Source organism: Bos javanicus, chromosome 22, assembly GCF_032452875.1.
Source record: "Bos javanicus breed banteng chromosome 22, ARS-OSU_banteng_1.0, whole genome shotgun sequence".
Taxonomy (NCBI): Eukaryota; Metazoa; Chordata; class Mammalia; order Artiodactyla; family Bovidae; genus Bos; species Bos javanicus.
Window position 1 is genome coordinate 52,989,311 of NC_083889.1, and position 12,424 is coordinate 53,001,734.

General features: G+C 43.2%; 2 protein-coding genes across 3 annotated transcripts in view; one reads left to right on the forward strand and one right to left on the reverse strand.

The window, feature by feature from the left end:
• Positions 1-11,759, forward strand: part of LRRC2 (leucine rich repeat containing 2) — a 47,614-nt gene extending 35,855 nt beyond the window's left edge. For both annotated transcript variants that reach the window (XM_061397012.1, XM_061397011.1), the window contains one exon: positions 850-11,759. In XM_061397012.1, the coding sequence (XP_061252996.1) occupies positions 850-899 (50 nt within the window). In that variant the 3' untranslated portion in view covers positions 900-11,759. The remainder of the gene's footprint in view (positions 1-849) is intronic.
• Positions 7,439-10,808, reverse strand: RTP3 (receptor transporter protein 3). Its single transcript, XM_061397013.1, has 2 exons — positions 10,591-10,808; positions 7,439-8,869 (listed from the first exon to the last, which is right to left on the reverse strand). Exons 1-2 carry the CDS (start codon positions 10,806-10,808, stop codon positions 8,134-8,136), a joined length of 954 nt encoding a protein of 317 aa, XP_061252997.1. The 3' UTR covers positions 7,439-8,133.
• Positions 11,760-12,424: the final 665 nt, after the last annotated feature.

A 12,424-nucleotide genomic window follows, 5' to 3' on the forward strand; every position in this document is an offset into this window, starting at 1 on the left:
GAAGAAGTGAGGCCTCTCCCTGGTCCACACACTTTAGTGAACATGAGAATCAGCTACAGGCTCCACTTTCAGAATCTTTGAGTCATCAGGTCTGGGGTGGGGTCTGAGAATGTGCATTTCTCAGGGGTTCCCAGGTGATGCTGATGCTTTGAGTCTGAGAACCATTGGTATAGACCAGCCTTTGAAAAACTTTGGCTGTGAAGAGAGAAAGAGTGTGCAGTAACCAGGGAAGAGCAAGAATGATAAAATGATTATTAATAAGATGGTGCTTGGTTTAGGAATAGCCCAGACTTCTCTTATAAACCATATTCCCTTCTACCTGGCATCTATAGTTCTTGGCTGTATATTTCTATTTTATCAACTTTTATTATTTTTGGCTCATACAGTTTCCAGTATGTTGATGTAGCTTGTGTAAGGTGGATGGAAAGATTACAAAAGAATGAAAATTAATAATAAGTTAATCTTCAGGACTTCCCTGGTGGTCCAGTGGTTAAGAATCCGCCTTCCAAGGAAGGGGATACAGGTTTGATATCTGGTTGAGGAACTAGATCCTATATGACACATAGCAACTAAACTTGCGTGCTGCAACAAACACACAGAAAAAAAAAAGAAAAAATATATATAAATTTAAAAATTAAAAATCAATCTTAAATAATGCATTCTTCTATCTTAGGTCTAAATATCTGTGAAGCATGACTACACATTTGTCGTGATTGACTTAATGGTGATAAATAAATGCATTTATCTCTATACTTGGAGTATGAAATGGCAATAATTTGAATTTTGCTGTAGTTACACTTCATAATAAGATGTGGAGTGGTTGAGTATATATTTTTCTTTTTGTTGCAGAATCTGTTCCCAGCTATACCACCAAAGTATCTTTCAGCCTTCAGCTTTGATGTCATCCATCAGAAGACTACAGAATTTTCCTGACCTGCGGAGCTGTAAATCTTCCTGCTGTGGGTTGTCATAGAGAAGTAATGGCTTGGGCTTAAAGGCAAAGTCTAGAAACCATTGTCGTAGTTATTAGGAAAAATGACTTTCAAATTTCAAATATGTGAATACCTCTCTCTGTGGACTGGAGAATCGATAAGTGGGTTTATATATTGATATTTAAAGGTTCATTTGCATTTACTTGTTTCCAAATAATACACATTTAATGTTTTAAAAAATGTGTTATTTTTAAAAATTATCACTTAAAAGACCAAATTTTGAAGCTGACTGCATTGTTTTTGGAGATCCAGGGATAAAGGGGTGTTGAAAAGAGTATTTATATTGAACTAGTCAGATGAGAGTTTATTTTGTTATTTTGAAAGAGTTTTAACGCATCGTTTCTTTTACTGAGGACGGTTTTCCTTGGGTTTATACAAATTGCTATTTTCGTATGTTTTAAGTTGTATTTTACCAAGTTTAGGCTTTCAGGAAAGACGTTAGGGATAATCTGGGCCTTGAAGGCAGAAGGACAGGCTGGATTGTCTGTCCAGGCGCTGGGCTCAGGTGGTGCTCTGGTGGCTCTAGTGGAGGACGTGTGGGTCTGGCCGGTCATGGGAAGCCTGGTGGGGCCTCCATGATGGTCAGCCTGCCACGAGTGGGCCTCCTGGGGGTCCCAGGATGCATGCCAGAGCACAGAGCAGAGGCATTGCCTCCGGGGACCCGTCCTCCAATACCCGTCATATAAGGTAGCAGGAATGACTAGTCCACACTGATGAGGAGTCCCTCGCAAGGCTTCCCTGAGGTGCCACAGGAAGACTTTGCTCACGGGTGAGCCACTGCGGTCCAGAGAGCAGAGGAGACTGAGTTTACATGGGCAAAGAAGGAGTTCATTAGGGGGCTTTGAACTTTGGTATCACATTATAGGATTTGGAGAAATTATACAAATATCTATTTTTATACTATTATCTTGGGCTAAAATAAACAAGATTGTGAATATGTTGAAGATAAGTTTAAACAAGTAACTTTTGTGACTAAGATGGAAAAATTGCATATATTCATATGTGTTAATATCAATCCAGTCCTCTGTGGTCTAGCCAAGTGCTGTCCAGTAGAACTTTCTGCTGTGAAGGAAGTGCTCTGCATCTGTGCTGTCTAATTTAGTAACTGACAAATGTATGTGCTTCTTGAGCTCTTGAACAATGTCTGGTAAATTTTCAATTACACTTAAATTTAAATAGCCAAAGGTAACACCATGTTGGACAGCACAAGTCAAGTCAGTTAGGTTTTTCAGAAGTTAATCAGGACTGCTGCTGCTGCTGCTGCTAAGTTGCTTCAGTCGTGTCCGACTCTTAGCGACCCCATGGACTGCAGCCCACCAGGCTCCTCCATCCATGGCATTTTCCAGGCAAGAGTACTGGAGTGGGGTGCCATTGCCTTCTCCGTAATCAGGACTAGAAATGAATGATTTTTATTTCTTTATCTGAAGAACCAAGGGGTTAATACTGACACTCAATATTTTGTCTTCATAGGTTTAATCATACTTCTAAATATTTTATCCTCGACAGATATAAAGCAGACAGAACAGTCTAAAGCCACATAGTAATGGTTCCATAGAGCACTGCTTCAACTTAAAGGCAAACTCTGAGAGGTAGGTTAAGAGATGAAAAGAGTAGGAGAGTCTCTTTTCTCAATTAAATGAGAAGTCACTTTAATTGAACCTCAAACAGTTGTGTTTTTATTTATAGCACTTTACAAATATAATGCAAATTTATCAGTTGTACTATGTGAATGATTTTGGAATTTTATCTCATGCCACAGCATATGTTACATAACAGCCAAATGGAAAATGTACCTCAAAAGGGGGGAAATGAGGGCTTTCACATAAATTGACTGTCCATAACTCATGTAAAATTTATTTCAATAAAACCAGTCTTTTGTGCAAAAAAAAACCCCTTAAATCGATGTTACATAAAAATAACTGAAAAAGTACTGAATACATTGATATGTAATTATTTCATATTATATAACATCCCATAATGTTTATTATGTTTAATAAAATAATTAAATAAATATAGCTTAAACATGAGGCTTGTAGAAATACTCTTTACTCATATAAATGTAAAAATGCAGAAAGATTCTAAAGTAGATTAAGTATCTTAGTGGAAATAAGAGCCATCTGAACATTTTACATGATGCATATGGATTGATTCATAATTTGGAAAAGTAATTTACGTAGAATATAGGTATAAATATTAAAGCAATATGAATGAAAGAAAATATAATTCTTAGGAGAAAAATGTCCTGGTTCCAAAAGCTTATTATGATACCCATTTTTCATATGTTGAAAGTAAAGGGGTAAAGACACTTGGGTGAAATCATTGAGTAGTACGTTTTAATTAATAACAAGACCTACACTAGATTTCTTGACTTCAGCTGTCTAGAACGACCATTTGACTTGCTTGCCAAACACCAGTTTAGAGTAACTCAGGACTGTGAGGAGCAATCTCTGGAAAGCAGTTACTGTCTTTCCCTCCTATTCTTTCCTGCCTTGATGCATCTCCCTACTTTTGAATGGAAAGAAAACTTAGATACCTTTAGTGATTTTTTTTTTAATTGAAGTGTAGTTGATGTATGATGTTGTGTTAGTTACAGGTGTACAGCAAAGCGATTCAGTTATACATATATTCATTCTTTGTCAGATTCTTTATAGCTTATTACAGAATATTGAGTAGAGTTCCTGTGCTCTACGGTAGGTTATCTATTTTATAATGTCTGTATGTTAACCCCAAGCTGCTAATTTATCCCTCCCCCGACATTTCCCCTTTGGTAACTGAAAATTTGTTTTTGAAGTCTGTAGAGTCTGTTTCTGTTTTATAAAGAAGAGCATTTGTATTATTTTTAAAAATTAGATTCCACATACGAGTGATGTATGTGGTGTTTGTCTCTCTGTCTGACTTAGTTCTCTTAGTGTGGTCGTCTCTAGGTCCGTCCATGTTGCTGCAGATGGCATCATTTCATTCTTTTTTTATGGCTCAATGGCACCCACTCCAGTACTCTTGCCTGGAAAATCCCATGGATGGAGGAGCCTGGTAGGCTGCAGTCCATGGGGTCGCTAAGAGTCGGACATGACTGGGTGACTTCACTTTCACTTTTCACTTTTCACTTTCATGCATTGGAGGAGGAAATGGCAACCCACTCCAGTGTTCTTGCCTGGAGAATCCCAGGGACGGTGGGGCCTGGTGGGCTGCCGTCTCTGGGGTCGCACAGAGTCGGACACGACTGAAGCGACTTAGCAGCAGCAGCAGCAGCATACACATACCACATCTTTATACTTTCCTCTGTCAGTGGACATTTAGACTGCTTCCATGTAAATGGAATTTACATGGTATTGTAAATGGTGCTGCAGTGAGCATTGGGGTGCATGTATCTTTTAGAAGTATGTTTTACGTCAGATATGTGTCCAGGAATGGAATTGCTGGATCATATGGTAGCTCTATTTTTAATTTTTTAAGGAAACACATTCTGTTATCCAGCTTTCCTGGTGGTTCAGCGGTAAAGAATCTGCCTGCCAATGCAGGAGACGTGGGTTCAGTCCCAGGGTTGGGAAGATCCCCTAGAGAAGGAAATGGCAACCCACTCCAGTACTCTTGCCGGGAAACTCCCATAGACAGAGGGGCCCGGTGGACTACAGTCCATGGGGTCACAAAGGGTCGAACATGACCGAGCGACTGAACACACAAACTGTTCTCCACAGTGGCTGTGCCAATTTACATGCCCATCAATAGTGTAGGAGGGTTCCCTTTTCTCCACACACTCTCCAGCATTTATTGTTTGTAGATTTTTTGATGATGTCACACTTTCTGACCCATGTGACGTGATACCTCATTGAAGTTTTGACTTGCATTTCTCTGATAATTAGTGATGTTGAACACTTTGTCATGTGCTTTTGGCCATATGTGTGTCTTCTTAGTTATTGTTCTGTGGTGTACATAGGTTTAAATGCTTATTTTATGGTATGTACATTGGTTTTATTTCTAAAAATTAGGAAATTACATCTGAGCTTTAAAATTTGAAATGGTGCCAAACTTTAGTGTTCGTAGGCAACTCAAATATCTCTGCTTAGAGTCTCCAGCTGTGTCATCAGAATGAAAAATTGAGATGCTTCTGTCATTTTATTGCAGTGTAATATAAATTACAGGAGAAGCAAATTACAGTTGAGTAGGCCTTAACTCATAATTCTTAGGAAGGAAAGCAGCAGAACCCTGGTACTGGGATCAAAGAAGATACGATGGTACACAGATGAATTTGCCTTGGCTGTGAAATTCACCAGGCGGACAGAGAGGACCCAAGGCTGAGCCTGCAGCGGTAGAGGTGTGGCTTTGAGGGGAGGAGGGACACTGTCTGGGGTTAGGATTTCAGTCTTTACTAATCAGCTGCTACACCACAATCTATTTTCACTTGTAACTGGTCAACCCCAGGTAGCTCCTGTAACTCAGGTACTAGTGATGAATTGGTCCAAAATAGATCTGGTTCTCACTGAGAGCACGTTTATTCTTGTGACTTTCTGAATACATTTGGTAACCTCCTGAAGGGACCGATAGTCAACACTGGAACTCAAGGAGCCCGGATTGCAAGGCCAGCTCTTTTACAAATGCACTCTACCATCCTGAGAAAAATCACTTCACTTTGGGGGAGTCTCATTTTCCCCACCTGCAAAAAATAGAGGTGGAGAAGACAATCTTTAAGGCTGATCCCCACTTTAAGATGTAATGATTTGCTTTCCACTAGGAACCCCCTTTTTAAAAACAATTTTAGTTAAAAAATTTTTGATTTTGTTTTTTGTTTTTGGCTGTGCTAGGTCTTCGTCGCTGCTCAGGCTTTCTATCTAGTTGCGGTGAGCCGGGGCTACTCTCTAGTGTGGTGTGCAGGTTTCTCACTGTGGGGGCTTCTCCTGTGGGAGAACATGGACTCTAGGGCACGCAGGCTTCAGAAGCTATGGCACGTGGGTGCAGCAGTTGTGGCTCCTGGGCACAGGCTCAATAGTTGTGGCACAGGAGTTTTAGTTGCTCTGAGGCGTATGGGATCTTCCCAGACCAGGGATCGAACCAGTGTGCCCTGAACTGGCAGGTGGATTCTTTACCACTGAGCCATCAGGGAAGCCCTGAACCCCTTTTTATGTTAATGATCCAGCATGCCTTCCCACCTCACTGGTCACACAGCTTCCAGGTGTTTATGGGCTGTGAGGCCCCCTTGTTTCTCTTACTTGCTTGTTTCTTAGGCATGTGTTTTCTCTGTCTTGTCCTGCTATTTATTTTAAGTCTAATAGCGACTTGTCTAATACAGGTATGTAGACTGTGCTCAAGTCTGTGAAAAATTTACCCACACATTTGGGTTGTGTTCCCAGTAGTTATCTCTGTGCTGAGTTCTTACAGATATTATTTCTGATATTGCCTTGGAAGATTAAACTTTCATCATAAAAAAAATGCATTGTCTAGAAATGCAAATCAAAAATATGATATCACCTTACACCACTGATATGGTGCTTACATGTTAAAAAAAAAAACATAAAATAAATGAAATAAATGTTGGCTAGAATGTGAAGAAATTGGAATCCTTATGTTGGGATTGTAACATGGTGCAATTACGGAACAGTTTGGAGGTTCCTCAAAAAATTAAAATAGAATTATCGTATGATCTTGCAGTTCCACTTCTGAGTATATATCCAAAAGAGTTGTAAGCAGAGTCTCAAGAGATATTTGTGCACCAAGTTCACAGAAGCACTAGTTCCAGCATCCAAGAGATGGAAGCAACCCAGGTGTCTATCAACAGATGACTGGATAAACAAAATATGGTGCATACATAGACTGGAATATTATTCAGCCCCAGAAAGGAAGTGAAATCCTGTCACATACTACAACATGGGTGAACCTTGAGGGTATTATGCTAAGTGAAATGAACCAGTTACAAGAAGACAAACACTACATAATTCCACACATATGAGATATCTAAAGTCAAATTTAAAGAAACGGACAGAAGAATGTTGCTTAGCAGGGCTTAGGGGGAAGGAGAAAGGGGGAGTTGTTGCTTAATGGCTACAAAGGTTCAGTTTTGCAAAGTGATGTAGTTGTAGAGATTGCCCCAGAGGGAGCAGCCTGCAGGCCGGGTTGGACCAGACCACCCCTGTGCTTGTGGGAACCGCTGACACTGATGAGGGGGCAGACGGATGGAGAAGGGGACGAGGGTAAGGGAAAAGAAGCATTTGCTGTAAATGACTTTTGCTTTCATTTTAGCCACATAAATGGGAGGATTCCTATTTCTACGTTTAAAAGAAGATGTGAGAATGAGTCTTAAAATAGTTCTCATTAATCAGAACAGCAAACTTGTACAAAAACAACTGGATTTCAGAATCTAGCTGAGACTCCACACTCAGGCTTCCACCCTTGGTCCTTCAGAGCAGGGTTCCCCCACCACCAACCACCCTGATGATTTTGGTTGTGCAACCCTGTCAATGAGAAACTGAACACACACACCAAATGGGTGTGTATTTATTTATCACATCACTATCCCATTCTGCTAATAACATACATTGCAAAACATGTGACAAGAAATAGTAAAGTACAAAGAATAAGTTAAATGGACCTTGGCAGGATAACTGCCCACCTTGGCGGAGCTTCCTGCCTCACCCCTCAGCTGTGTGTTAGTTCCTCAGTGGAGACCTGTGACCTAGAACCTGGATTTTCAGGCAAATGCTTTGAACAGCAAACACCTCCACAGACTGACAACAGAAGGTCTGTGCAAAGTATTCTGCTGAGAGGGCCCCCGGGTTGCATGAGATTTCCAAATGGTTCCATGAGCCATAAACTCCTCAGTCTCAGTTCTGCAGAGAATGAATGAAATTACAGTGTTTTTGTTTGTTTTTCATTGAGGTGAGCTTTACGTTAAATTAGCCATTTTTAAGTGAACACAGCAGTGGCATTTGGTGCATTCACAGTGTTGTGCAGCCATCACCTCTAAAATATTTTTGTCACTCCCCCAAAACACCGTACAGATTATATAGTTGTCCACCATTTCTCCTTTCCCTGTGCTTTGATTGGCATCCCTAAATCTACTTCCGGTCTCTAGATTTACCTAATCTGAATATTTTGCGTCAGTGGGATTATACAGTAGATGACTGTGTGTCTGATTTTATAAACTCACCGATCAAGCTTTCGAGGCTCTGATAGTGACTGCTACCACAATTACAGCTACGATGATGATTATAATTACAATTAAAGTGAGGATGAAACAGCAGCAACCAATGCCTGTGCTCCTGGGATGCTGGGCTGGGTGGGAATAGAAGCTCTGATCGCAGGAGGAATCCTGGTCTCTTCTCTCCCTCTGGAAGCTGGTGTTCGTTCTTGGGCTCCACGAAGTAGGGAGGCTCTCAGCTGGTGTGGGCTCAGGAAACCACGATCTGGGTAATACCTTCTTTTTCGTCACTGCTTCCCCTCTGGTGCTTCCACTCGTGGGAGAAGGCATTTCAGCGGTGATCCCAGGGGTGGGTGAGCTTACTGTGGGAAAGGACAGGGCTACTGGTGACTGCACAGCCAGACCTATGTCATTCTGGACACAAACACCCTGCAGACATGCCTCGCAGTTGTCACTGTTATGTGGCCCTTTGAGAGCAATGGCCTTAATCATAGGACTCTTCACGAACTTAATTCCTTCTCTATAGCAGTTCTTCAGAATTTGCAACACCAGGTTGTTCAGGATCCTTGAGATGTTCTCTTCTGTGAACTCGGGAACCTCAAACGAAGGCTGGGAGCATTTCTGACACCTCTGGGCAAAGACTCTCATCTTCACCTGCCCCCTGGATTCCCCCTCACTCCAGCGCATATGGAAAAGGACCTGAACTTGGCCAGAGGCCCAGTTTCGAGAGCACAAGGAACACTGGAACCTATGGAGACAGAAGACAAGACCCATAACTTGGCTCAATATGACCAAGTTGTGGGCTGTGTGGGAAGGACACACAGAGACGTGATTTGATGGGGGTCGTGGATTAGTGGGAAGAAATCCTGAGCCCCATGTTCCTGTCTCCATCATGCCACCGACACACAGTGTGACCCACGGGTATGTCTGCCATGAAAACAGCAAATCACAAACCCTTGGAGCTGGAAGGGACTTTGGGAAAATTCCAAGTCCAGTGTAATCATTTTAGAGATGAGGCACACCCTGGAAACATGTCATGCCTGGAGACCCAGCAAGTGGAAGAGCCAGGACTGGAGCTCCAGTCTCTTGACCCCAAACCAAGGCTTCCTCACATGTAGATGTAAGTGGATCAGAGGCTATATGTACAAGAGCCCCAAGAACCCTGAACTGAAATCCACAAATAGATACAAGTGGATGTGGATAAATGCTGCAGTCTGAATGTTTGTGTACCCCCCAAATTTCCACGTTGGGATCCTAACACCCAAGGTGATGGTGTTAGAAAGTGGAGCCTTTAGGAGGTGATTAGGATGTGAGGGCAGAGCCCTGGGGACTCAGATTAGTGCTCCTACAGAAGCAAGCCGGCAGAGCAACTCAGCTCCTTCTGCCACGTAAGGACACAACAAGAAGCCTGTGGCCCAGAAGAGTAGCTGGCACCTTGATCTTGGACTTCCAGCCTCCAGACTGTAAGCAGTGAGCTGAGACTCTGCTCTGATGCTCCTGGCCCAGGAAAACATACACCACCAGGAGAGAAGAGCTCTGCTTCCTCTGCCTGGATCCTCTCCCAGAAAAGGGATTGAGCATGGCCCCAGTTCTGGGATGGGGCCCTAGGCCCCCACCCCCAACCCTTGAGGTTCCACTCTCCCAACTGGAAAAGAGAGGGCTAGACTTTGAATGACCTCAGAAGGTCCTATTTTTAAAAGACTCCATCAGACTTCTGCAGTGCTGCAGTGGATAGGAATCTGCCTGCCAGTGCAGGGGTCATGGGTTCAGTCCCTGGTTGGGGAAGATCCCACATGCCTCAGAGTATCTAAAGCCTGTGTGCCACAACTACTGAGTCCATGTGCTGCAACTACTGAAGCCCGTGTGCCTACAGCCTGTGCTCTGCAACAAGAGAACCCTCTGCGGTGAGAAGCCAGTACAAGAGCAGTGAAGACCGGGCGCAGGCAAAAATAAATAAATAGATAAAACTGAGTTTTAAAAAATAAAAATAAAAAGACTCCATCAGCTCGGAGTAGAGAGAGCCAAGGTTTGCTGTGTGTTGCTCAGCTCCTCACCGCCCTCCGCCCCTTCTCTGAGGGGGTCTTAGCACACAGGGCCTCTCCCCCACAGACTCTGTGTTGGATCCCAGGTGTCCCCAAAGCAGGGAACATGTGCCCTGAGCCTTGCTCATCCAGCTCTCGTGTGGCTGAGCGCAATAGCCTCCCTTCCTCCCCTTCTCTTTTCCTCACTGCTTCTCACCACTCACAGCTTGTTTTTTCTCTCTCTGGGCATTAGCTCAGTCTTGCTTTCATTTTGCGGTTCAGTGTAATAAGGAAAAAAATTTTAATGAAGCTAAAGCATCTTGGATGATGGGCACCTTCCTGTAATCTCCAATTTACAAGCACGAGCAGAAGAAAAGTAATGAGTGTATGAAGTAAGAAGAAATGAGCAAGAATTTTCTGGAATATTTCCATCGCACTCCCTACTCACCGGGCGAAGGTCCGCTGCTGGTATTGTGCCCACCCTGGCTTCAGGATGTTAGGAAGAAGGCTTTTGTCCAGTGTGAGTTGCCATGTGTGACATGGCTTCACCTCCTGAATTAATTCCTGGAACACTCGCTTCCACACCTTCATGTCCAGATCCATCTCTGCCATCTCTGCCATCGCAGTGAGCTGGGTGTGGCAGTGTCTCCTGCCGGGAGCCAGCATGGGAGTTCCTACCCATGACAAGGTTATGTGGGAGAGCCCTGACGGGCAAGGCAAGTCGGGGCTTGAGAGGCCCCCTGGACCTGCCTGAGCATCTACCCCAAAACCAAAATCTGTCTGTTTTACTATTTCACAACTTGCACCAACTCTTCTGACATTAACAGAGGGCTATCCCCGGCCACCTTTCTCTGTAAGAAAATCAACTTAAAATTCTAGTTAATAAGTCTCCTGGGCATAATAGGAGTGTTTCAATTCACTGTTTCATAATAGGAGTGTTTCAATTCAATTCAATTCAATTCAATTCAATTCTGATGACTTTCTAGCTTGCCTGACAGGTTTGTTCAGATTCCTGCAGCTACACATGTGATTGTTCACAGCCTCCCAACCTCGAGAGGCACGGGAAGCTTAAGATAGTCTAACAATGCAGAGCTTCTCAGAGAGTTAAAATTGTTAGAATAGAACTAGTAGAGGATTTCTTTGTTGAGCTAATGCTTGCTGCCAAGTTTCCATATCCCTTACCTACTGTGTCCCTGGGAGTGTATTGATTAATATAGTTGGTATATAGAAATGTAAGTAGTAGCTTTAATGTTTGTAACCTTGGACGCTTGAGTTAATTCTTTTCTTGTTATAGCCCACCACACTTTTGCCCTATAGGAATGCAACTTTACCTACTGCTTTCAGAGGGTGGTGCCTGACTTTAGAAAAATCACCTTTAGAGAAAAATAAGTTTTCTGAAGAAAGGGTCATAAAATGTTAACAGGCCTCCTGGCCAGAAGATGATGTAAATCACCTAAAGCTTTTACATATGATAAGCTTGCAGAAAGAAAGCCTGGCTTCGATAAGGATCAAGGACTGCTGACCTTGCATGACTCTAACCCCCCTCCCATTATCCTCTATGCACAACTTAAGGTATAAAAACTACTTTGGAAAATAAAGTGTGGGCCATGCTCATCAGGCTTGGTCTCCCCGTGTTATTTCTTTTTCCTTTTCCTTTTCAGGCTGATTCCCTGGAGCGCAGGGGCCCTCTGCATTCACTTTCCTGCCTGGGCTTCTAAGATCCACTCGAGAAGGTGCCTAAGGTGGGGCACCTTCAGCTATTCGAGAGGGTGCCTGCGGCCTACGTGAACAGAGCAAGTCCCATGCTGGGGCTTTATTGGCTTTCTGCGTAAACCAAAGAATATCAGCCTCTTTTCTCTCCTCTATTTTCTTAACTGCAAAATTCTTTCCTTATCTCTTTCTCCTTTTATCTATTCTTTCGCCAACACCGTCCTCCTGAGGGAATCCCTGGACCCAACCGGGGCTGGACCCTGGCAGTCTCCCCGGCTCTGATGGATCTTGAGTGCGACATGAGGTTTCGTACTTTAGAAGAGCTCAGATCCACTCTCTCCTTAGGTCCCTGGACTGGGCTCCTGAACCAGGTCTTTGCCTCAGGGACAAAGGTCAGTTGATTCTGGCTCAGTTTCAAGTACAGGACGTGGTTCCACGGGGGATTTTAAAAGATGCGGAATGTGTGACTTCGTCCAGCGAAATATTACCAAAGGAGTGCCCTGGACTCTGTTGGGAGGGGCGAGTCTCAGCCTGACTCTGCTGTTTGCTCACCTTTAACTGGGAACACACCT

Excerpts from the sequence above, each read along its gene's own strand:
- RTP3 (XM_061397013.1), bottom strand. The coding sequence starts at position 10,808 with ATGCTGGCTCCCGGCAGGAGACACTGCCACACCCAGCTCACTGCGATG. Across the intron at positions 8,870-10,590 it reads CAGCAGCGGACCTTCGCCCG|GTTCCAGTGTTCCTTGTGCT; the intron begins GTGAGTAGGGAG and ends CTGTCTCCATAG.